The 25,576-nt window shown below is 43.9% G+C and overlaps 1 protein-coding gene across 1 annotated transcript in view; it reads left to right on the top strand.

Moving 5' to 3' along the window:
- The window catches only part of BMPER (BMP binding endothelial regulator), a 253,019-nt gene extending 229,030 nt beyond the window's left edge, over nt 1-23,989 (top strand). The window contains 2 exon segments of the mRNA XM_081244842.1: nt 13,553-13,683; nt 23,692-23,989. Coding sequence (XP_081100968.1) covers nt 13,553-13,683; nt 23,692-23,873 — 313 coding nt within the window. The 3' untranslated portion in view covers nt 23,874-23,989.
- The last annotated feature ends 1,587 nt before the right edge of the window (nt 23,990-25,576 follow it).

A 25,576-nucleotide genomic window follows, 5' to 3' on the forward strand; every position in this document is an offset into this window, starting at 1 on the left:
TGTTGAAAGAATAAACAAAATGGAAGGAAGGTTTATACTTCAGCTGGACATTCTCGAGCTGGTAGGCGTAAAATGAAATAAAAGCACAGCAAGTGGAAAATGGTACAATAGGAATATTTCTGGAAGTCCCTCCAAAGTTAGTTTTTAAGTGGAACATTTTTATTTTTCGTAATGTATTTAGAGAAGATGTATGGGCCCTGGAATAGAAAAGAATAATTCCATAGTTAAACAGGAGGTAGAATCTGAGCAAGTGGGTGGAAGTTACAGAACACATTTTCACTTAATATATAAGAAAACTTCCTGAGAAACAGAAGCCTTAATTGTCTATCACAGGAACGAGATTCCTAAAAAGCTACTGAGTTCTTGTCATAGACAGGATGCAGATGTATGACCATCTGTCAGTGATGTTATAAAAGGAATTTCTGCAGGGAGTAGATGTTTGCTAAGTCTTTTAAGACTCTTGACTCTATGAATCTGTGACTGTTTATGAGTCATCCAGCCTATTGGTAGGATTTTTGAGCACTCACTGTCTTAACCAAGATGAGTTTCCACAGTGCGTGCTATTAAGATTTTTACTATATAGTTGGGAGCATTAAAATATTTAGGAAGAAAGCATCTAAAGAAGCCCCCTGTCACCCCCCAAAAAACGGTTCTAAATTTCAGGTCCTCCAATTTGGGGAAAATGTTCCATCACTAACTTCAGATCATAAAATTTAAAATTAAGGTCTAGAGAACCTGCTATATTATCTCTTTCTCCATAGGAGCTAAAGGCAGATATCACCAGTACTAAATTTCTGCCTGATTAAAAATTTGGCTTAGGGCTTCCCTGGTGGCGCAGTGGTTGGGAGTCCGCCTGCCGGTGCAGGGGACGCGGGTTCGTGCCCCGGTCTGGGAGGATCCCTCATGCCGCGGAGCGGCTGGGCCCGTGAGCCATGGCCGCTGGGCCTGCGCGTCTGGAGCCTGTGCTCGGCGACGGGGGAGGCCGCGGCAGTGAGAGGCCCGCGTACCGCAAAAAAAGAAAAAAAAAATTGGCTTAGTTTTATTTCAGTTCGTTTGCCATGGGTCCCCAAGGGCGTGGCCTGAGAGAAAGCAGAACTGTCACTCTCCAGAGATCGTACTCTTGCCCCTTGTCTGGACTCCTTCAACTGGAAACACCATTTGCTAATTTCATTCAATTCTACCACCTTCTTTGCTAGATATTTGCATTGCATCATTAGTCTTCATCCACCTGCTGACCTAGAAGGTAAACTTGGTTTTTACCCCCACCCCTACTGTGCCTTGTATAAGCATAGGGACTTTTATGGGGTTTTTTCCCAGGAATTTTCTTCAGGAATTTACTAGCAACTGTAAGTGAAGAAAAGGACAATCTTTCTCTTGCATTCTTGACCCCGTTCTCACCTATTTTCTTCATGATGTTACTCTCCCAGTTACCTAACCCCCTCCATCACTTTCACTTCAACATCTTCTCTTGGATGTCTTTTTCCCTGCTGCAAAACAAGTTCAAGTCTCCTTGATCCTAACACACACGCACACACACACACACACACACACACGCTATAATTGGCTTCCTTTCAAGCTATTGCCCCATTTCTCTTCTTCCCTTCACTGCCAGCCTACTGAAGGAATGGTCTTCAGTCAGTGCCTCACATTTTTTCCACCTTCAGTACATGTCAGGATGATTTCTGTCCTCACCACTCCCATGAAACTATTCCTGCTAAGGCCATCCCTCATCTCCCAGGTGCCTAATCCAGTGGCCAGTTCCAGATCTTCTTCCCCTTGGCTGTGGGTAATACTGAAATCCACGGGATGCCCACTCCTCCTTGAAACTCTCTCAGGCCATTTAGCCATCTGCTTCTCCTTGTCGACTTAGCAGTCATTTTATCTGGACTTGACTATAAAGCATTGATAAATGATTCATTTGGAAAAATAGGTTTTGAACATCTACTCTCGACCAGGCACTGCACCAAGGCTGGCAAAAGATGGTGAGCAAAACCTGCCCACTCTGGAGAGTAGTGGGGTGGTCGGAGGGAGGCATCAATCCCACAAGGACATGGTTGCAGGCTGTGACAAGGGCCATTCAGGAACACCATGAGAATGTTTAGTAGCATCCTCATCTAGTTTGGGGATCTCAGAAGCCTGCCCTGAGAAAGCTTTTTGCCTGCATAAAAGGAGGAGTAGGTTTTAACCAGGAGAAGTGGGGAGAACATTCCAGTGGAAGGAATAGCATGCACTGTATTAGGCAATGAGATGTAAGGGAGAGAGCACAGACCCAGCATTGCTACTTACTAAACAGTCTGATGTTAAACAAACAAACAAACAAAAAACTACTTGACCTCTTTGGGTCTTAGTTCTCCTGTTATGAAAGCAGTAAAAAAGTTTTCTGTTATGAAAATTTTTGTTTTTCATAACTTTTCTGTTATGAAAATTTTGCAGTCATAATTATATGTGCTCATATTTGCAGTGCACGTGGCATGTAGCAGGTACTCAGGAAATGTTGCCTCACTGCAACCTCTTCCACTCTCGGGGCTGTGAGCATTGCGGGGCCTTTAAAGCGATTTCTCCTTACTTGCTTCTAGGAAATAGGCCTCGCATTCCATCTCTCTGGGGCTTATACAAGGGTGCTGTCATTCCAGCAGAGGGTGGGGAGCTGGTGAGGAAGCGGTGGGCCCAGGGTGTTTATGATTTGGGTTTGGGGAATGTCTGATCCCTAAACCTCTTGTCTGTGATTTGAGAGTAGCTGCGTGCCATCTCGCATTGATGGGGTGAGCTGGGCCTCTCAGGAAGGACACTTCTCCTTTTAGATCTGGTGGATTGTGTTTCCCTTGTGCAGCCAAGCTGCACAGACTGTGGAGTGCAGAAAAGCCCTTCCTTGAACGGTGATTGGATGTGAATGCTAGTTGATGGTGGAGGCTCGTCGGCGGATGCTTGATGAAAGGCACCCAGCATCTGAAAAAAGTTCACCGCCGCGCAGCATCCTCCAGGGGCGGCCGCCACTGCCGCCCTTTTATTAGCGCACGTAGTAGAGGGTTTGTGGGGCTTGGCAGCCGTCCACTGCCTAATGTGAAAAAGGCCCTGGAAGCATCGGCCCCTTTGAAGCAGCTGGGCTGGTGGCGGCTGCTGCGTGTGGCTGGGGTGTGGCCTCCAGATGCTGGATGCCTTCGCTTTCGTGGATTATCCTCACCGCCCTTGTGAGAAGCTCTCGCGATAGCTGCCCTCTCGGCGGGCAGGCGCGGTCCAGACAGTCAGACCCGTACCGGAGCTGCAGGGGCTAGAAGTCCCCAGGAGCAGAGGCGAGGGGATGCCACCCTAGAGCGAGAGAGAAGAGAAAACAGCATCCCATTTCCCACACCCTCCTCACTCTGAGCATCAGCTGGGCTAGGACGCCAACCCCGGGGTTTCCGCCTTGGCCGCCTCTCACCTTAATTTCCGGGTGTGGATGAATTTCTCCTCTTTAGGGACGGCGGTGGTGGAAGTGGGAATCTGTTTTCTCCCTTACTTTTCATGGGAATCCTATGAGAGATTATACCAGGGAAACTGGCATAGAAAGGGGAAGGACTGTACCCCAAGTGACACAGCTGGGGCTTTCACCCGGGGGTGGTGACTCCACGGTGCTCTTTGCCTCTTCCTGCTAGGCAGGACTCCCTAATAACTGTCCTGTGTGGGCACACTTTCCTCTCCCTGGGCCCAGAGATGAGCGGGGGGTCCCGGCAGCGCAATTCAAGGAGGCTCCCTCTCCAGAGCCGTCCTGCACTTACAGGAGCCCCAGGCTGAGCCTCCTTAATTGTGCTGCTTGTTGACCGCTGCCTTGCCCAGTCTTGCCCTCCTCACCACACCGTGAATGTCTCAAATGTAGAGCAGGGTTGCTTTGTACCCAGCAGGCACTCAACTAGTGTTGGTCAAGTTGAATGGAACAGTTTCAAAGATGATGTGTATCTGTCTATGTCGGGGGAGAAGTATGATGAGATAGGTCACCCCAAAGAAGAGATATTGAGATTTTCTGAGTAAAGAGTCCCCTCTTATTCCTGGAGGGTCTTTCCACGTATGAATATCACCTAGTTTTAGCCCATGTTTAGACATAGTCACGAATACTGGTACTGTAGGGACCTGCTTTTTTACTAATGAAGAGGTAGGAACATGGATGAATATTGGCATCACGCTGGCATCTTCGGCCTCAGATTGTGTTACCGCCTCAGATGCGGGAGAGAGTTTCTCCCCTGCTCACGTGAAAGGTCTGGTACTCTTCTGCACTTGAGATTTTTTTGTAAAAACGAAAGTATGTGAAGCTAGATGCAGTGCATAAGGAAAATGAGATGTTACAAAAAATGGAAAAGCTTCTGGTCTGTTACCGTTGATGATCCACCTCGCTTGCCCTCCTGGCAGGGTGCACCTCCAATACCCCACCCCCTCCCCACGCCGCGCAGGCACCCCGCGTAGGCGTTCATGATCATGCAGGGATTTAGTCCACCAACCAGCCTTACGATTGTTTTACAGTGAGCATGACAGTGATGGATTGAACGTGTTTAAGAGAAAAGTTATTGATTTTCTGACAAGCAGCCATTTTTATGTTCTCTTTTGTCAGCCAGCCTCCCCCGGAAAAGTGAAGGGTAAGAAGCAAATGCTGGAATAAGAATTACGGTTACTTGACGCTCTAACTCTTGGCCACTAGAGGGGGGTAGTGACCAGGCTTCCTCTCTCCTCTGATGAGTGTGAGACATCTTTGCCCAAGCTGAAATAATGAGTGACAACTCAGCAAATGTCTGTTCATCAGCTTTTCCCTTCGTGGAGCCAGTGTTTCATACTCAAGCAAAGGTAGCTCATCTTTCCTAAGAGGAGTATTTCCAACCATGTTAGTGTGTATAGAGTCTTTGGCTTTGGCCCCTTTAAAGTCGTAGCGCCTGGGTGTGGGGCAAATAGAATGGTGCACCCACCTTCCCCGACCCTAAGACACAAGAAAACTTAACTATGGGCATAGGAATCGTAGTTTCCACATATGATTTGATATATGGCCTTATCAAGGGAGAAAATATTTTAGGTTCCAGAACATGCATGATGGTCGTTCGGTCTCTGTTCAAAGCAAGTGTGAGGGACTCCTGTTAAAATTGGTGTCTATGGAAAATCATAAGCATTGCTACTCTTTCAAGGAGATCTCTGTGTCCACAGATACCTCTTACTCCACCAAAACAATCGCTGGCTTTAGAATGGTGTCCGAGGCTGATGCCCATTTCTGGAACTCCTACACAACATGCTAGTTTCTGCCGTGTAGGTCATGGCATTTGCCTCCTGGGGAGTGTTATGACAATCAAAGCAATCAATATTTTTCAGTGTCTGGAGAATGTAAAATAGGTGCAAATGTAGCGTCCCTAGGTTTTAGGTTGGAAGTACGTATAAGTAGGCCGTGTGTACACGACAGAAACAGAGTCCAGGCAATTAAAGTAGTTCCTGGTGAATAATTATCAGAATGGTTTGGTAGGTTATTTCCCTGTTATTTTGGTAGTTGGATTTGTATTCTTGTCACGGCAGAAAGAGAGCAGTTACAGAGGGCAGGACCCTGAAGGCAAGAAGATGAAAACACACGGGGCTGAGTGGGGAGCTCAGGAAGATAGTGGAAGAGTCAGCATGGGCACCAGCACACTCACGGCGTCTGTGTGGCACCAGGTGTCACACCGAGGAGTTAAGGCTGGAGATGATGACGATTGGAATGCCTAAAAGAAAGAAATGCCTTAACAGTAGACCTGCCATACTATTGTGTGAGGAACGAGGTCTTCAGGAGCAGCTCTGTGACTGCCTGTCAGGGACTTTTTGTTTTGCTTTTTAACATTGGTGTTTGGGGTCACATGACTGTCAAATCTCAGATCTGGTGACTTGGGCTTTTCCTCTGAAAACCTGTGCCCTTATAGTGTTGAGGAGAACTGAGGTAGCGCTGCTGAGTTATGCTTGGAATTGTTTTCTTAGGTATAATGGGACATGGGTATGCCTTCTGACCGTGGCTATTACCTCTAGAGTAACTGGAAACTCTGGGCTTTTCCTGGGGCCCCTCTCTTTGCCTGGAATTTCCTTTTCTTCATTCTCTAACCAAACACGATTCCACAGATCTTTCAAGACCCAGTTCCTGCGTCTCTCCTACTCTGTGAAACCTCTGGACACCCTGCCCACCCCTGTGAAATTAGTTGCTCTAGCTTCCCATTGCTCTAGCTGCCTGCCCGTTATAGTAGGCATTACCTCATTAAGAGTTTGGTTTTTAGTATCTGCACAATTTCCCCTTCTCGGTACGGTGCCTCTCTCTTCATCTCCGTGCCTGTCTCTGGAACAAACAGGGCTCAGTGAATTCATTCTTCACACTAAGGAGTGGGCTCAGGGTCTAACAAGCGTGTGTGTGTGTGTGTGTGTGTGTGTGTGTGTGTGTTTTGATGGTGGTGAAAGCTGGACTGCTGATAAATTCAGGATCCACAACCAGAGAAACAGCTGGCCTCCCAGAGTCTCCTGCCCTGTCTCCTAGGATAGAGTTCATGAAATGCACAAGCCCATCCAGAAATGCCTGACCTTGCTGTACTGGCCTGGCAACCCCAGGCCACCTGGAACCAATATTTAAGCCAATATTTGCTTTCGGTTATTCTCACCCGTAGTTAAGCCACGGTAGTGCCAAACTGTGGCTAGCCCAGGAAGGGTCTGCAGCGGGCAGCAGGGACTCCCTACTGGCTGGCTCTGCAAGTTTGCCCCGCACTCTCATTGACAACTCAATAAAGCAATCTCATAGTTCACAGTATTGAATCTTTGGGCCCTGTTTTTTAGGTCAGAGTATGTTTTTTTGTGTGTGTGAGAGTGTAAGGGTGCCCATATACTGTAGTATTGAGGAGAACCGAGGTAGCCACTACTGAGTTACGTGTGGAGTTGTTTTCTTAGCTATAATGTGACATGGATACTGACCATGCCTACTACCTCTGGTTACTTCCATGTAACTCAGGTTAGGGAGGTCAAGGCAGAGTTCAAGGGTTAAAGTATACGTGAAATTTTAAGTAGGCTCTTGGTAGCTAAACGCGCTCTGTCCATCTAACCAGGATTCTGTCTCACGTAGCCTTTCCCATCGATTCTCAGGCACTCACAAGCCTGAGATGCCTTCACTTGCTTCTGTGAACTTTCCAGATATACGGAGCAAGGAAAGCCATAGGACCCCAGTGTGGTTTTCTAGTCATCTTCCGGTCTTGTTCTAGTGTTGCTCCTAGGAAAGCCGACCTCCAGATTAAACAACATAGCCCAGCCAAAGACCCTTCCTGGTGGCGGAGGGGAAAGCCGGAGCTCTGACTCTGGCTCCCAGATGGGGCTGGCTGCAGTCACTCCTGGCTTGCCCTTCTGTTTCCCCAGAAGCAGAGTGTGGAGAGTTCCCAATGGTTCATATATCTGTCTTCAGAACTGTGCTTGGGTAGCAAAGTCATGAGCACTTGCTTCTGTCTGGCAGGGGTGGCCCTCATGCCAGAAAAAACAAAGGGAAAATCACTTGGTATGCTGTTGCTAAGAAGCGGAGAGGTGTTTGATGTTTTGATTTTAGCAGCATTGGAGGCTTGCCTTTTTAGTAACAGGAAGAGCTATAGGTTGTTCCTACAATATTGGATACGTGCTTTTCCGAAAATGTGTCATGAATGCAGAATTCTCTCATCAAATCCTTTTTTCCACCATTCATTAAATTAAAAAGAAATCCTCTGGGATACGGGAGAGGGGTGCAAAAAGTTCAACGACTTTTTGAAAAAAAAGTGAAAACGATGGCGGAAAGGTTCTTGTAGAAGCAGCTTTGTTCCTAGGTGGCCGTGGCCAGCAGCCCGCATGCCGTGGCCATGTTAGGCAGTGGCCAGCAAGTAGGGGCAAGGATGGATTCATGCCCTTCAGATGTTGGTGTCCAACTGTCTGACCCTGTGCAAGCTGTGTGAAGGTTATCAGGCCATTCTCTTCTACTTTTGATGATTCACTGATGTTCAATGATCTGTGTATGCAAGGCACAGTGCTTGGCTGGATGAGCGAGATACAGTCCTCCCCCTGAAACAGGGAAAGAGGTAATTAGGATTCAAAGGGTCTGCGCAAGAATAAAGGTGTGGAGGGGATAAGACCCAATAGGAAGGGGATAACTTTTCTTGGGCCAGTCAGGGAGCACCACAGAGGAATTTGAACTGTCTTAAAGGATAGACATCTGACTTTTCCAGTGGAAAAAACAAGGAGGCACATTCAAGGCAGGAACAGCAAGGCAGAAGGAAACCTGAGGGTTAATAAGACACTCATATGTGACTGGATAAAAGAATGAGTGGGGAAGAAAGAGGGATGACCTAGATCGCTAGGGACCTTGACTTTTTTTTTTTTTTTCTGTACGCGGTCCTCTCACTGCTATGGCCTCTCCCGTTGCGGAGCACAGGCTCCGGATGCGCAGGCTCAGCGGCCATGGCTCACGGGCCCAGCCACTCCGCGGCACGTGGGATCCTCCCAGACCGGGGCACGAACCCGCGCCCCCTGCATCGGCCGGCGGACTCTCAACCACTGCGCCACCAGGGAAGCCCAAGGGACCTTGACTTTTTGAGGCCAAGAAATTTGAACTTTTTCTGTAGGTGCCCGGTAAGACATCAGGAGTGAACTTCATCTTAATCTCACTGCACCTATAAATCCCTCTGTGGAGGACAGGGATGGTTTTCCAACATAGATGGAGCTGCATACTTGGTACCACCGTCCAGTACCAGTAGGACTTTCTGCAGTGATGGAACTGGTATAAGTGTCCAATATGGTGGCCACTAGCTGCATGTGGCCACTGAACACTTGAAATGTGGCTAGTGTGACTGAGGAACTGAGTTTTAAATCTTATTTAATCGTAGTTAACTTAAATTTCCATTTAAATAGCTTCATGTGGCTAGTGGCTACTCTCTTAGAGCTTTGCAGGAGGCAGTGGTTGTAACTTGAGGGAGGGAAAAGCGACAAGGAGGGCTCCCCTGCAGATAAATTGTGCTAAGTTGTATTTCAGGGAGGGAAGGGACCACAGATGGGTTCTGATACTCGTACTCTGCTGGGTGCTATGAGGAAAAGCCCTCAAAGGGTCTGAGTGATGCATGACACACGTACATAAAATGGTTAGAGAAGGGAGGCGGGTGGTGTGACAAAGTGCTGTCAAGCATGGCATCAGCTCCCTGGGACCCTGCAGTAGCTCTTGGCGTCCTCTTTCCATATCTCTGCACCATGCAGCTATGCAAACCCCACGGAGCAAGAGTCCTGCCTGCACCTCTCTGCTGTCAGGAAAGATGCCAAGTGCAGGGAGGGTAAATCAGAAAAGCATTTCTAGATACATGAACTAAAAGCTCCTGTGACAGAAAGTATGCTTTCAAGGGACTGCACAGGCCAGTGCTCTTTACCTGCAGAGCATTCCTGGTAAATCTTAATTGCAGTGCAACCTGTGTTTTCCCTCTGGAGCAATGGGTGGCTGTGTTTTCTGACCAAGAACTCAGCATCAAACAGAACATTACTGACAGAATAATGCCATGAAAGCAGAGAAGCCAAAGCCATAAATCTCAGTAACTACTGAAAGTGATAACATTCTGCTACTGATTCTGTAAAATGAATATAAATGTAGATATCAGTGAATACTGACTAAGGAAGGGACCATAATCTTCCATTAACATATATAAATTCGACTCCACTGTGTCATAAATTAGATTTTCCTCATGCTGAATTATTGAGTGTGATAAACAGGAATTGAATGACAATAGTTTTGGCCCTCCCTGAAATTTGAAAGGCATACGAGGATGCTTTTATTTTCTCTTAATAAATTCCTTTGTAACCAGCAGAAGCATGCATAATTATTCTGTTATCCATTCCATCCGCCTGGATGTCAAGTTCACAGCATCAGTAGATCAATGATGTGGAAATCTGAGGACAACATAAAGTGAATCAAATCACAGCCTATGTCAGGAGGCCCCCGATCCACAGATTGGAAAGATTTTAGCTGGAGAAGTATTTAATAACTAAGATCTATAAACAGAAACTCGGTTTTTCTCCCATTCTTTATTTTCTCACTCTAGTTCCTAAATTTGGATTTAAATATTAATATGTCCTATGTCGTCCTTTTTGTTGTTTAAAAAATACACTGTGATTTTAATCTTTTTAGAAAGGTGATATGTATTCATTGTAGAAAATATGGAGGAAAATAAAAAGAGCCACCACTCTGAGTTGACTGTTATGAATATTTGGGCATACCTATTTTCAGTTATTTTTGTTTTCTGTGTGTGACCACACAAGACTGAAACAGTTTTGCTCTTTTTCAGTTAATCCTTCCTGAATATTTCCTCGCATTTTAAAATATATTTCCTAAACATCATTGTAATAGCCATAGAATATTTCATCATAGAGGTCACCTAAATGTATCTAACCAGGCCCCTACCGTAGCCAGTTTAGGTTATTTCTTTTTCTTTTTCTTTTCTTTTCTTTTTTTTTTTTTTTCATTTTAACAGCATTGTGATGAAACCCCTGTATATAAAGTCTTTGTCCACATGCGTTACTATTTCCTTAGATGTGGAATTTCCCTATCAAAGGATAAGAACATTTCTTAGGGCTACTTATAAGTATTGCCAAATTGCTTTCTAGAAAGATCTTCTAGTGGTGTTTTGAATATAAGTGTTGAGATTAGAAAGACCTGAGTTCAGTCCTGGTTTTGCGGATCCGGGTCTGTCATCAGCCATGTGACCCTGGGCAACTTGTTAACATGTCCAAGCTTCAGTTTCCCTTTCTGTTAGGTGGGCTAGTAATACGACCTGCCTCATATCCAATTCTGTGTGGAGTAAATGTGGTAATTCATGTAAAAGCTGAGTAGAGCAAAGTGCTCAACATAAGAGCTAACAGTTTTACACTTTTCCAGCAGAGTATGCACTATTTCTCCATTCTCTCACAAACCCTGGGCACAATTTTGCATAAAAATTAACTTGACAAGTGAAAAAAGACATAGTTTTAACTTCTATGACAAAACACATCTTTCAAGCCTTTAGAAATATGTGACATATTTCAAGTCAGGGGCTGACTTTGACAAACGTCTTTCCCTCAAATGTTGTTTCTCATGAGTGGCAATAGAATAAGTAATAGAAGAAGCCCAAATCTTCCTTAGTTTTAAAGGGTAGCTATATAATTGATTGTGTCTGAGGGCCCAGAGCAGTCTGTCGGTGGGGTAGAGTACGTGTACGTAGCAATTATTAAGTATGTGCTTAGAACATTTTCTCTCAACCGTCTCAGTGAATTGGATTTAGCTGTCCATAATTTATTTTAAATTGTATAAATAGCTTCATAAGACAACTGGGATAAATAAAGAGAAAAGAAGGAAAACATTGGCCAGCAATCCCTTCACGCAAACAAGTTAAATTCTGTTTGTTGACTGTCCACACAATTTTACAGAATTGCATTAGACATTCTTTCAAAGCAGAGGATGCATTTCCTCCTGTCGAGACCTTTTCCATACAAGTACCATCATTTTACCAGGCCCATGAGGTGCCATCCCAATTTTGTCACGTCAGTGGGAGCTGAGTACAAGGGCAAGAGACCCATACCCCTGGGCCAGGAAAGAGGGTGCTTGACAGATGTGAAGAAGAAGTGGGCTTGCAGGGTAGGACTGGGACAGATGAAAATGTTGCTGTGAAGTCTGAACATGAATGTGACCAGTGTGGGTTAGTCCGAAATAAAAATCGAAACAACAAAGGAAACGATGTTGAGGAGGGTTCACACTCAGACATTTAGAGGCTGTTTTAAGGACAGGCTTTATTTGGCTTTTCTTGGAAGCCCGGAGGCTCCACATGAATTTAAAGACACAACATGTGTGTCTAATATTGGAAAGGCTTTGCTGGTGAACACAATTTCACAGGTTTTCTGTAATACAAGTGGAGAAGGTATTAAGAAATACAGCCTTGATTATTACAGAGAGAAGAGAGAGTAGTTTTTCTGTCCTGATTATTGTGTCTTAAGTACCAGGCATAAAATGATCTCTCATTGGATGAAATGGAAGCACTCCTGAGGCTTCAGATCCATTTCTCTTTTATTCCAGTTTAGTTCCCAGTTCCCAAGGCTGTGCCCTTGAGTGTTGAAATGTAATAACTTTGAGGGTACACGGTGAGTCTACTGATTCTTTAATATGGTTTCTGCCATTTAATTCTTGTTCAGAGCAGGCAGTGCACCAGCTCTACCCAGAGCTAGCAGGTTACTCTCTATAATCAGGTATGTACACGTCTCACACCAAGAGGAAATGCTCACATAGTAACATTGGATGACCGTGTCCTGATCACTTTTCGAGATCTTTGGTGCTATTTGTAATCTTGAATATTTTTTTCTGCTTCCAGCCTTGAACTAGATTCTGTAAGGAAGAGGTTTTACTGAACAGGGTATGGAAAAAGTAAGGGTAGTCTAATTTTATCAGTCTTGAGCATCTTGCATAAAATGTTAAGTCAAAATTGTTAGACAGTAAACTTGCTGGAAGATGAAGACGAGGATAGTGGTATGCTATGACAAAAAGAGCACTAGTCTCGGGAGGCGTAATTTAATTCACTCTTTTGTCACTTATTAATGTGACTTTGGGCCTATCTGTTCATTTGTAAAATGAAGTTTTCATTTATAAAACAGGGACTGTGCTACATCCTATTTAGCACTCAGTGACAGACTGCATGTGAAAGTCCTTTGTAAACTGTAATATCATATTCCAGTGTGAGGTGGTTATTATGCCTCCGAGGTCAGCATGTTTGAAAGTGTATTAGTCTGTATTTAAAACACATTTCAGTTCTCTTTACGTCCTGGCCCATCATTTCCATATTTAAACTTAAGCAACAAAGACCTTGGCTCAGTCCCCTTTATCTTTCAGTCTAATTAGGGGCCTGATAGTTTTGCTTTGTTTGGAATTTGTCACCCCATGTTCTAAAGAACGAGGTTCAGTGTGTTCCTCAAAAGACTAAGATTCCAAGATATTGCAAAATTGAATCCTAATTGTTTGTCTTCAGAAAGCCATGAGATTTTATGCTCTCATCAAGTTGGTCACTATTTGGGTTATATTGTAATAGAACCTGTTATTCATATATCAGAGCTATTCACAAAATGGCAGCACCTTGAATAGGGACTATATTCTAAGAGCTGCCTTCCCAACGTGGTAACCAATAGGCATATGTGATTGTTTGCCAACTAAATTAATTAAAATTAAGCCAAATAAAAAATTCGGTTTTTCAGTCACACTGGATACATTCCAAGTGCTCAATAGCTAGATAGGATTAGTGGCTACTACTTTGGACAGTGGAGACTATAGAATATTTCCATCATTACGGAAAGTTCTATTGGCCGGTCCTGCTCTAAAAGAAAGGGAACCTGATGTCACATTATTCAGAGGTGTCCAGTAAGGTTTCATACAGAATTTTTATATCATTTTTAGGTTTCCAACCTAAAATAGCAACCTTTAATGTCCAATCAAGTGTTGACATCCACCCACCCACCCCTTTTCTCCAAGCTGCATTTAGGACATTTGATAATTTGATATTTTTGAATGTTCATTTCTTTTTATTGGGTCCCTTAGGTCCTGCGTGACAGATATGTGTGAATGTCCAGCCCATAAAAACTGTTACTGCGAGTCATTCCTGGCTTATACCCGCGCCTGCCAGAGAGAGGGCATCAGCGTCCACTGGGAGCCTCAGCAGAACTGTGCAGGTGAGAAGTTCCCGGCCGATCCAAACATCAGAAACTCACTCCAGTGCCCAGGATAGCAATAGGAGAGACTTGATGATGTGAATGGTCACACCCTCCCTTGGCCAGAGGGAAATCTTATCAGTGGCCCAGCTGGATTTCAACTTGATAAAACACAGGGGCTTCCCACTGGGCAGGATAGAAAGCACTTAAGAGAAATGCTTTGTGACAAGCACATTTGAACAATTTAAGGATTTCCACTGTTGCAAAATCCTCCTAACCTCAAGCTACCAGCAGGATGTGCTTAGCACGTGGACAGTCACAGCTGTGGTTTAGGTTATGTGTGGAGCAAAGGAGATTCGGGACAATTACAGTCATTTAAGGTCTTCAGGATAAGTGTGATTGTTTTTTTTTTGAAAGAGAGAGAGAAATGGCTATACAAGCACTAGAACATTCTTTTCCTTCTGAGAGACAGATTGCTGTAATAGTCGTTCTAGCTCTTTGATCTCAGGCAAGTGAATTAGCTTATTTGATATCTGTAAAATGGACTTCTTTGTTCATCCCAGAAATGTTTCTTACAAAGTGGCTAAGTACTAGGCATTGAACAAAGCACTGTGGGCACTTTGGTGACTGTAAGAGACGAGGTGAGGCCCCTGTCACTGAGGTGCCCAGTGGGAGAGCCAGACAAAAATAGTAAGTTGAGCATGGTAGAGACTTGCTAAGTGTGGTAAGGGTGATGAGGGGGCAAATAGGGCAGAGCAAGAGAAAACAAATGGGGAGGGAGTCGGTGGCTACTTAGATGGAGAAGAGGGAGCGCGTCTCTGTGGGGATGATGTTCCAGCCGAGCATTGAAGGATCCAAGGGACTCAGGGCAAGAGATCCATGCAGAGGAAACATATTTGAATAAGATAGCCACTCTCAAACTGGAAGGGAGTCAGTGTGGGGGGCAGGGGAAAGGGGGGCACAAGATGAGAGTGGAGTTGAAGCCAGAGCCGGATTGCAGGACTCTGCAAGTCTTGGGAAGGAGTCTAGCTTTTATTCCAAGAAGAATGGAAGCCACTGACGGGCTTTAAGCAACCCTCCTTCTGCTTTTGAAAGATCGCCCTGTGTAGAGGCTGCTGTGTAGAGAATATGTTGAATAGGGCAAGATTGAAGGCAAGAGGCCATTGCAGTCTTTGGGGTGACGAAATGATGGTGGCTTGGATTAAGATGGAGGCAGTGTTTGGAGGAAGAAGAGAGATTTTAGAAATATTTTGGAAATGTACAATAACCTCTACTCTGCAGAGTTATAAGCATTAGTGATACATATGTGAAACATCTTAGGAGGGTGCTCAACTCATAGAAGATACTCAGTCAGTAGTAACTGCTGCTCTTATTTAGACCTGAAGATGAGATGACTAAATGTTTGTCTTTTACTGCAAGGGTTGGCAAACGCTTTTCTGCAAAGGACCACATTTTCCTGGTAGGGAGAGACTGGGGTTTGCAAAGGTCTACAGAAATCCTAGAAACCTTAGCTCTGCTATTAGAAGAGAAGGCAGTTCATGGCGCTGCTAACTCTAGAGGGTCTACACTGGTGGAGGGCAGGAGCTGTCATCCGGTTGGAAGAGGGCTCAAGAATTGCCTTTGTCTATATTTTCAGTGCATGGACATAGTGTTCACTTAGACAGTGGGTCTCAGTCTGGCTGGACATTGGAGTCACTCTGGGAGCTTAAAAGATAAACCAGAAAACTATGCCCGGGCCCCTTGCCGAGATATCCTACTTTAATTGGCCTTGTGCATCATTTGAAACCTCTCAGGAGATTCTGACCTGCAGCCAGAGTTGAAACCGCCGTTAATTTGTATGCTTGTTTGGGTGGCTCTGGGGGAGTAGGACAAGGAGCGTTTTGGGGGTTACTAAAGCTTCCTCAAGCCACCCCTTGACGCAGTCACTAATCCATGTCCTTAAAAAGCTCTCAGACCCTTTTATCTACTTGTGAACTTCCCTTTTGGTTTTGCTCTCTCCTCTGCAAGCCCAAGTCCAATCTTTATGTCTGAATTCCCTTTCCACGGCAAGAGTGCCTCTCTATCATTGCTGTCTTCCCAGAGGAGGATTGAGTTGATAAAAATAACTCATATTAAGGTATGGCTGAGGCTCCTGAAAGGTGAGACTAACTGGCTTACCTCCCACCTAGTGCCTCAGTGTGGGGTAGTAGAGGAAGGGCAGGGTTTTGAGAGACAGGGCCCTTGCACCACACCTTGAATATGCCCGTCTCCTTTTCTCTGCTTTGAAATGAATAAAATATATGGACTCAAGCCCCAGCCATTCATGCTGGTGTAATGTGGGGCTCAGCAGAACTTTATTAATTTTATTAGGTATGGTGCCGTGATGAGGATCATATCAGATACAGAACATGTGAAGCCTCTCTTCCTGATGCCAGGCTGTATTTAACACCAGTTCAGTGCACCCAATGCGTTTGAGGACTGCACTTTCCCCCCTCCAGGATCCTGAGTTCAGGGACTGAATCTCAGCAGCTAAAATTAGTTTTCTAATGGAAAAGGAATACGGCTTCTGAAAGGTTCCATTTACCACTTAAAATTAGCAGAACCATCTGAGTGAAGTATACCTCTGTCAATGTTTGATTGCAGGGGAAGGAACCTTTTACACACACACACACACACGCACACGCACACACACACACACACACACACACACACACCTTCCACAAATTGATAGTTGGTATTTATGGAGATATGCAGCATCTCTCAGTACATTCATTTCTGAGTCATCTGGAATATTGAAGACTGTAAGAATACTCTTTACTAATTTTTAGTTCCCAGATCTTTTGACTTAGGACAGCACTTAAGGCCACTTAATACTGAGAAGAGAAATTTTCCAGGGTAAAATGCTTGGAAGTTGAACAAATAAGAAGCCAGCCAGGCAAGAAACTCTGAATGAACAAGTGACACCTCCCAGGCTAGGTTGGATTTTACCACTAGCATGACATATGAAGTGTATGCCCACTAGCTGTGGCAAGGAAGACTAATGAAACTCTAGTTTAGTGCAGGGATTACTAAATACAATACAACCTGCAGAGGGCTATTGAGAAGGTCTCTAAAAGCTTCATTAACGACCATTTATATTAATGTGTACTATTTTCTAAGCACCTCCTTTGCCCCAAGGACTATACTAGAACTTTGTGTTACGTTTTATCTTATTTAATCCCCACTCTCATGTATATGTTAACATTCTGTTACCCACATTTTACTGTAAAGGACATTAAGGCTTATACTATTTCAGTAATTTGCTAAAAATCACAGAGGTGGAAACTAAGAAAGCTAGGAATCAAACCTAGGTCAATTAGCATTATAGCCACTGTTCTTAATTATTATGAGAACACAAATAAGCAAGTGCACTGTAGAAAAATATATATACCTATGAATATATGTTTATGTGAGCATCCACTAATTTATGGAAATATTTGTTCTGTACATCTTTCCAATTTCTATTCACTTGTTGTTCCTTATCATTGATACTTGTTACTTGGTACCTTCTGACTCTGTAACTTTGCTATGACCTCGCTCCTGCATCTTACTTTGCTTTGCCATCCTTAGTAGATTTTCTGCCAACCTCCCTGTAGGTGCCACTACTAATTGTCACTGCACTTTGAGGAATACATTTTCTAAGTGGGCAAGGGGCTGGGATATTCAGAGTGGTGTGTGTGTTCTGGCAGCACATGAGATAGTCTGCTGGGTTCTGTGAGCAGTTTCCTCCTTGTTTTATTGTACAAACTCCAGGTGATTCTGGCCCCTGCCCTGCAGCAACTCTGCCCTACTTTTACACACTCATCTTTCCCTTGACTGACTGGGAAGGGATCCTGTAAAGGATTAGGAGGTAAGGTCAGCACTGTGACCTTCAGCACAGTAGGGGCACATGGGGACAGTGAGTTCCAGAGGGCATAGATCTACACTTATTGAACGTATTGATAAAGTCAACACGTGGCGCCTTTATGGGGTCCCACAGAAAGTAACGTGTAATGGTCCTTGCACGCATTACAGAGTAGCTGCTTATGTGCCCCCTTGAGAATAAATACCTGCTGACCCTAACCACTTTGGTAGTTTCCTGGTTTTTAAAAAATGTATTTGATCAAATGAAGCCTTTTCAAATGCCCCTATGCAAATCATTTATGTTGTAAAAAGGTACTGTTTGCCTTTTATAAGTTTGAAAAAAATGGATTCACAGAGGGTAATAAAACAAGGTCCAAGTCAGGATTAACTTTCTAGGATCTTCTAAAAGTTGTGCCAGTTTGAAGGCAAATTTAATCATGTCATCCCCCCCATTTAAAACCCTTGCAAGACTCCTCTTCCTCAAGGCTTACAGCCCCTGCCTATTTCTCTGCCTCTGTCTCCTCCCACTCTCCCACTCAAATTCTATGCTCCCTTCCTCCAACAAAACAAGGACCCCCCCATTTCTGATTGGGTCATGGCTGCTTGTTGTTGCTGACACCCCCTTACCCCCTACCCCCCTACCCCCCACCCCCACCTTGGCTCTCAGTGCTGTCTCTGCCTGGGAAACTCTTCCTGCCATTGTCTGACTGACAATGTCTACTCACCTTTTAAGATCTAAGCGGGATCTATCCTCTGAAGTCTTCCTGGATCCCTACCCAACCCTCCACATTGAGTTGATGTCTCTCTTATTCCTCCACTGTTCTTTGTTCTGTCTAACGTGTACATCTTGCACTTAATTAACAATCTGTTTATGTGTCCTCTTCACCTATTTGGTTGAAAGGCTCCAGGCTCCTGAGACTGAAGGTCAGAGATGATATCTGATTCACATCGGATTCCCTGGCATAAGAGAATGCCTGCCACATAGTGGATACTCCGTAGATGTTTGTTGACTTAATTTGAATTGAATGGAGATGATGAAAAAGATCCTTTTTTTTTTTTCTAGTAGTTCTTCATTTTCAACCTTCTAATTTCTACCTGTAGATGGTGAGGGAAATCTCAGTGTTCAGTAGTCAAAGGTAAGATGTCACAGAGGAGCAGTAGAAAATTAAGTGGTGGAATTAGAAGAAAGAATTGAGAGGTCAGAGAGAGGAAAAGACATGGGAGAGTGCATGTCTATAGGAGAGGAGGGAAAAGGAAGAACATGGGTGGGAGAGAGGAAATTCTGCTGAGTTTTCATACTAGAAGGGATCTTTGTAAGATCTGAAAGGGAGCAAAGTATCTGGAGGGAAAAGTAAGTTGAAAGAGGCATTCTGGAAGCAGCATGAACTTAAGGCCAGCCAAATGTAATCCAGCTTGGGAACTGGGATGATGGATTGAACATCATTAGGATGAGATCATCATCCAACAGGCACAGGCATTTATTAAGCTGCTCCTCTGTGCCTGGCCCTGTGCCAGAACTTTGCATTGTAGAAGACAAGGACTCTGCCCTCAGGAGTCCCAGACTCAGTGGTTCATTCTGTTCAACCAGGGGTGCTTGTTGTAGTGACCCCTGGAACCTTTAAAATCTACAGCTACCCAAGGCTCCACTGTAGACACAGAGCAAAAATCTTTAGGGAAGGGGCTGAGGAATATGTATCTTTTAAAAGATCCTCAGGAGACTCTTGTGAGCATCTCCAATTAAGAACTACAGCTGCACAGTAATTGGGGGATTAAGACAAGTAAACATAACTATAATGTGAAAAGTGCTGTTGGATGAAGAAGAGGGAAGGGTATCCTGGGGGAGATCCAGGTAGCTACTCGAAGGAGGTGATGTTTGAATTAAGACTTGGAAAATGATTGGTTTGGGAAGAGAATCCAAACAGATGATAATCAATTTCAGAGCTTTTTGACTGGAAATTAGAGCTAATACTGTAGTAACTGATGAAGAGAGAAAGAGAGGGAAGGGAAGAGAGAGGAAGAGAAGGAAAGGGAAGAGAAGAGAAGAGAATGTCAGGGGAAGAGTCTTGGAGGCAATTTGAACATTTAGTGCCAGGGAGCAGGTACATAAGCCCAAGAGAGAGATGTTTGCCAGAAGTTAGCAGAAGAACCTAGAAATTTCCGTGTCATAAGATAAAATGGACAAAAAGACTAAATGTTTTGTGGTGAGATCATATGAGAATGGGGACTGCCTCTATGTCCGTGGATATGGTCATTGTGGGAAATGTGGGCAGGAACTGCTGCAGTAAAATGGTGGGTGAGGAAGGTAGGTCACCAATGGTAATTCATGGCACAGGAACTGGATAAAATGACTGTGAACTTTTCTGTGAAGTCTGGAGGTAAGAAGTCTGATAGGTGAGGGAATATTTTGCTAAAGATTAGTGTTGACCTGAAAACGTTTCCAATATTTAGAGGATGGAGCCAATAGAGACAGAGGAGATTAACGTGCGTGGAAAAGGACAAATAATAGAGCACGTTCCTGGAAGAGACGGGTCAGAAAGCAGAAATGGCAAATGGAGGCTGGGTGCCGATGAGGAGAGGCAGTAGGGAGGTGGGTTACGGTGCTCCTGCACATGTCCTGAGTCATCAAGAAGAGAGGATGAGTGCGCTGAGACTGGGAAGAGCTCCAGTAGAGCTTTAGGTGGAGGAAGATGGGAAACAGCAGGAGCTTCCATTGTGCACCTACTTCCACTTTGGCAATATTCGTTGCCCTCTTCTTTGCTGAAAAGGCGTGAGTCTCTACAGTGACCGAAGCATGACTGTGAGGGTTGTTTACAGGACCAGTTCTCAAACTTGGCTGCCCATTAAAAGTAACTGTGCTGGGGAGTATTTTTTAAATTATTTTTAGTTACTGATAACCTGGTTCTACCTTCAGAGGTTCTAATTTAATTGGTCTGGGGTGGGAGTCCAGGCATTAGGAAGTTCTCTGTCGACCCTGATTTCCAGCTTTGAACACCACTGATCCATAAAAATAGAACAACACATGGATACAATTATTTGTTGTGAATATGATATTCGGCTAGGGTGTTTCCAAATTATGAGGCATGTCCAATGTATAGCATATTCTATTAATCACTGAAAAGAGAAAAAGAGAACTTGGAAGGGATCCGTGAAACGTCAAAAGATTATCAGAAATGCATAAGTTAAGAGATTTAAAGAAGAAGAACTAAGTTGATCCACCCACTCACTCATCCATCTATCAATGCATCAATCACACAGCAGCTCTCTGAGTCCCTTCTACATGTTAAACACCACACTACTGCTGAAAATAAACAAAACGGCCCTTCCCTCAAGTAGCCTAGATTTAGCTGGAGAAAGAGAGGACAAGGAAATAGATGATTATAATTTCATGTTGCAAATGCAGGGATAGAGGTGGGTGCCAGGTGCTCTGAGTATACAGTCAAGGGACATCCTATCCAGACAAGAGAGGCAGGAGAAAAGGTTGGGAACTGAGTCTAAAAGAGGGGAAGATAGGGTGAATGGTGGTGACATTCACCAAGCTGGACAGTGGCACTAGGTCAAGGCAGAGGACAGGGTCTTCAGGCTTGGCTTGGCTCCAGGAGGTTCCTAGCGGCCTAAGGAATAGAATGAAATTATGAGAAGCCAAAACAACATACTAGAGTTACATGGTGGAGGTAACGTTAGGGAAAGTAGCCTTAAAGAATAGTAGTAAATTTTTACTTATCCACTGTGTCAGTTAGGATCCAGGTGGAAAACAAGTGGCACATGTGGTTTACTTAATTGAAGTAAGTTTCATAGATGGACTACTTTAAAATGGATAAGTAGCATGTTGGGAAATAAGGAAAAGTCCAGTGCCCTGGAAACGAACTGTTTTTACTCACAATAAGTTGACACCACATGTGTGGGTTTTTTTTTTTTTTCCTCACACCAACCAATTCTCCAACACTCTGGACACCAACTGGGTGTCCTAAAATTCCATTCAATTTTGAGCCTAACTGCCCAGAGTTAGCATCGGTTTAAGGGCTCAGTCCCACAAGACGCCTCACTTCAGATGCCAGCTGCAAGTACTGAGTCCCTAGGTTACCCTCACTTCTGCTCCACTTGGCTGCAAAGTCGGGGGAGAGAGGTGTTCTCACAACCCCCTCCCCTCTCAGGCTTAATAATTTACTAGGATTGCTCACAGAGCTCTGGAAAACACTTATTTGCTCCTACTGGTTTATTATAGAGGATACAAATGAACAGCCAGATGAAGAGGTTCAGAGAGTAAGGTCTAGAAGGGTCCCAGTGCACAGGAGCTTCTGTCCCAATGGAGTGAGGACACCATAATCCCAGCACCTAAATGTGTCTGCCAGTTTCAAAGTTTTCTGAACCTGTCTGTTAGTCATTTAGGGCTTTGTATGGAAATTTCCCTATGTAGGCATGCTTGATTAAATCACTGGCTGAACGTGATTAACTCAGTATCCAATCCCTCTCCCCATCCCTGGGAAATGGGGCCAAAAGTTCCAACCCTCTAATCATGCCTTGGTCTTTTTGGTAACCAACCCCCATCCTGAAGCTATCTAGGGACCCTAGGCACCAGTCCTTACCAGCATACAAAAGACACTCATCACTCTGGAGATTTCCAAGCGTTCTAGGAGCTGTGTGTCAGCAACTGTAGACAATGGCAAGTGCAGCTGGAGGCTGGATTGTTATTGTTCTTCAAGAGGATTCTTCTAAATCAGCGGTCCCCCGCCTTTTGGGCACCAGGGACTGGTTTTGTGGAATACAATATTTCCATGGACTGGGGTGGGGAGGGGGTATGGTTTGGGGATGATTCAAGCACATTACATTTATTGTGCACTTTCTTTCTATTATTATTACATTGTAATATCTAATGAAATAATTATACAACTCACCATAATGCAGAATCAGTGGGAGCCCTGAGCTTGTTTTCACTTGCCACTCACTGATAGGGCTTTGATATGAGTCTGCAAGCAATTGATTGATTATGGTCTCCATGCAGTCAACCCTCTCTGCTAATGATAATCTGTGTTTGCAGCCGCTCCCCAGCGCTAGCATCAGCGCCTCAGCTCCACCTCACATCATCAGGCACTAGATTCTCATAAGGAGCGCGCAACCTAGATCCCTCGCATGCGCAGTTCACAGTAGGGTTCGTGCTCCTTTGAGAATCTAATTTCACCACTGATCTGACAGGAGGCGGAGCTCAGGCAGTAATTCGAGTGCTGGGGAGCGGCTGTTAATACAGAAGAAGCTTCGCTCACTTGCCCGCCGCTCACCTCCTGCTGTGCAGCCTGGTTCCCTGTTCTAAATCCCTGCATGTATCAACATTCCTACTCCTGAGAATGAGGGGTGGCGCCTTTGATTGTCATTGGAAGTAACTCAGATGGAAAAGTCCACGTGTCATAAAACTTCCAGAACGTTGGCAGTGTTTTTTTCTGACAACTGTATTCATGAATTTCAGGAAGTCTCAGAATATTGTCAAAATCATTTCAGCTCCAAGTTAACAAAGATAGTGACTTGCTATGATTTGGCTACATCATCATTTTTACGTTCTCTGACCAGCCAGCCAGCTACTTCCCTCTCCCCAGTCACACATCTAATTTTTCTTCATTGGTCCCTACCCGACTCTTGCTCAATTTGTCTCAAATTGATTAATTCAACACATGATCACTAGATTAAAATACGTCACTCATTTCCAATACCCTTGGCAGGTTTCTTCCCTGTATGTGTAATTCTGTATATTTGAATATCGAGGTGGTTGCAGAAATTATTTCTATTCATCGCAGCTCAATAGCTGGAAGAACTATTTGGAGTTAACTTTTCATACTATTCTCAGTACCTAAATAACCTATAGATTTCCTTGTAGCTTGACTAATGTATAGTTTGTCCAATCTGGGAATAAAGCTTTTTCATTTTATTTTATTTTGAAGTTTGCTGGCCCAGCAGGTGGATTTTTGATGTTGTTTTTCTAGGTGCAGGTGGTTCCTAGAGTGTTTGGGCAGTGTTGGGTGTTTGTTATTCTTTTGTTAGGATGCAGAGTTGCACCTGTGCTGTGGGGAGACCAGTGCCATGAGTGACGTGAGCCTTCGGGAATGGCATGGGGCTAAGGGTGAATTAACCTGGCTCTAATGGTTTCCCCACATCTCACCTACATCACCCCCTCTTTTTCAGCCACCCAGTGTAAGCACGGTGCCGTGTATGATACCTGTGGCCCGGGATGTGCCAAGACTTGTGACAACTGGAATGAGATCGGTCCCTGCAATAAGCCGTGTGTTGCTGGTTGTCACTGTCCAGCAAACTTGGTCCTTCACAAAGGAAGGTGCATCAAGCCAGTCCTTTGTCCTCAGCGGTGACCTTTGTTCCGCTCCTTCAGACTTTGAACCTGGTGTTCTTGACACTGAAGTGGAAGAGCCAATGAAAGACTGCGATATTTGTGTGCTGATTCTGCAAATACACACACAGAGTATATATGTGTACATATATAGATATATAGATATATTCAGAAACACTTCATCATTTATATAAACTATAGGTGGATTATTATATGTATATTTTTTGCTATAAGACATGTATTGTTTCCAGGGTCCTAATCTGTAAGCCATTGAATTCATTGTATAAATAAACCAGGTGTTTTTAATTTAATAAGGCAGCATGCAGACATATTGGATGGCTTTACCATCACATACATTTGCCATTTTTAAGAAGTTTTCTAAGAAATCTAAATTGCCTGCCTGAATTAATTTTTGATTTGAATCGGATTTGCAGTTGAATGGGAAGTGTGTTTTTCTGGAGAATGGCAAATTTATCTAGGGGCATTTCATGCTTCCAAAGAAGGGAAGGTATGCCTGAGAAATATGGCTAGTGATTGGCGACAGGCTCTAATGGTGCACGGAAAGCAAGGCGTAGGCTGTTAGACTTTATTGGGTCATGGTCCGATATTATTTCCAAAACTGATTGGCTGGTTGCCAAGAAATATATATTTGTCACTAGAGCATAACCAAAGAATCAAATAATTTCTTGCCATCTTTGCATATTCCTTGAGTCTCCTAATTTTACATGTGTGTATGATGGATATGTCCACCTCTGTGTCCCACATTGAGATGTTGGCGTGTCTGGATGACTTGTTAGTTTCATTGAGGATGAGTAGGTATTTGAAGAAACTGTCGCACAACATATGACAAAATATCCATTTCTCTGAATCTCACAGCAATTTAGGATGAGCAAATCCAATGAGTTAAAGTAAGTTATCTCCATTTTGTGACTATTCCATGTATGAAATGAAAGCCTTTATTTCTAGAGGATTCCTAGACCAACACTCTTTGGCAACAGCGAATTTGTCCTAAGTATTAGACAGAAAGAAAGGCTTTACTGATCGGTTGATTTAACATCAGTACAAAGAATGGTCTACGTGCTTGCTCTTACTACTGGTCACCATGTGATTTTCCTGACTTTGGTTTTCAGTTGAATAAGTGAACATGTCAACAAAACAAAACCCACTGATGTCTAAAAATAAAATGTTCTGCATTGCAGTAAATAAAGGGCTTAAGGGCTTAAGATTTAAAACAACGCATTTTCTATTTCAAGATGTGTTGTGTTATACTTTACAAATAAGCTATGGCAAATTCAGCTTCATTTAGATATATTTTATATACCCTACAATAACTCATTTTTGTAAAAGAGTGTTATTAGTAGATAATAGCAAACCACCAAAGTTTTGACAGTCAGCATAGTGCCATTGCTTGTTAAGACATTGTGTTCCTGTTACATATATTCATGACAGCTAAAGGATTAGTTTGGATTTTTTACTGGGGCATCTCCAGCTGTTTGAGAATATTGAGTAAGTCACACAGTGTAACAGTGATTGTCTGGGACGCCAGGGAATGTGGTTGTCATTGTTGTGCTTGGGCCATAACCAACCTCAGTATCTGGGACCCAAGGTAGCCAGTGCCTCAGTGCTGCACTTGGAAAAGGGGCTTTGATGTAGGAGACTTGGGCTCCAGGTGTGGTTTGTGACCTTGTCCACAACTGTTTAAGCATTTGGGGCCATAATTTGTTT

Source organism: Mesoplodon bidens (assembly GCF_964165515.1).
Source record: "Mesoplodon bidens genome assembly, chromosome: 9".
Lineage (NCBI taxonomy): Eukaryota > Metazoa > Chordata > Mammalia > Artiodactyla > Ziphiidae > Mesoplodon > Mesoplodon bidens.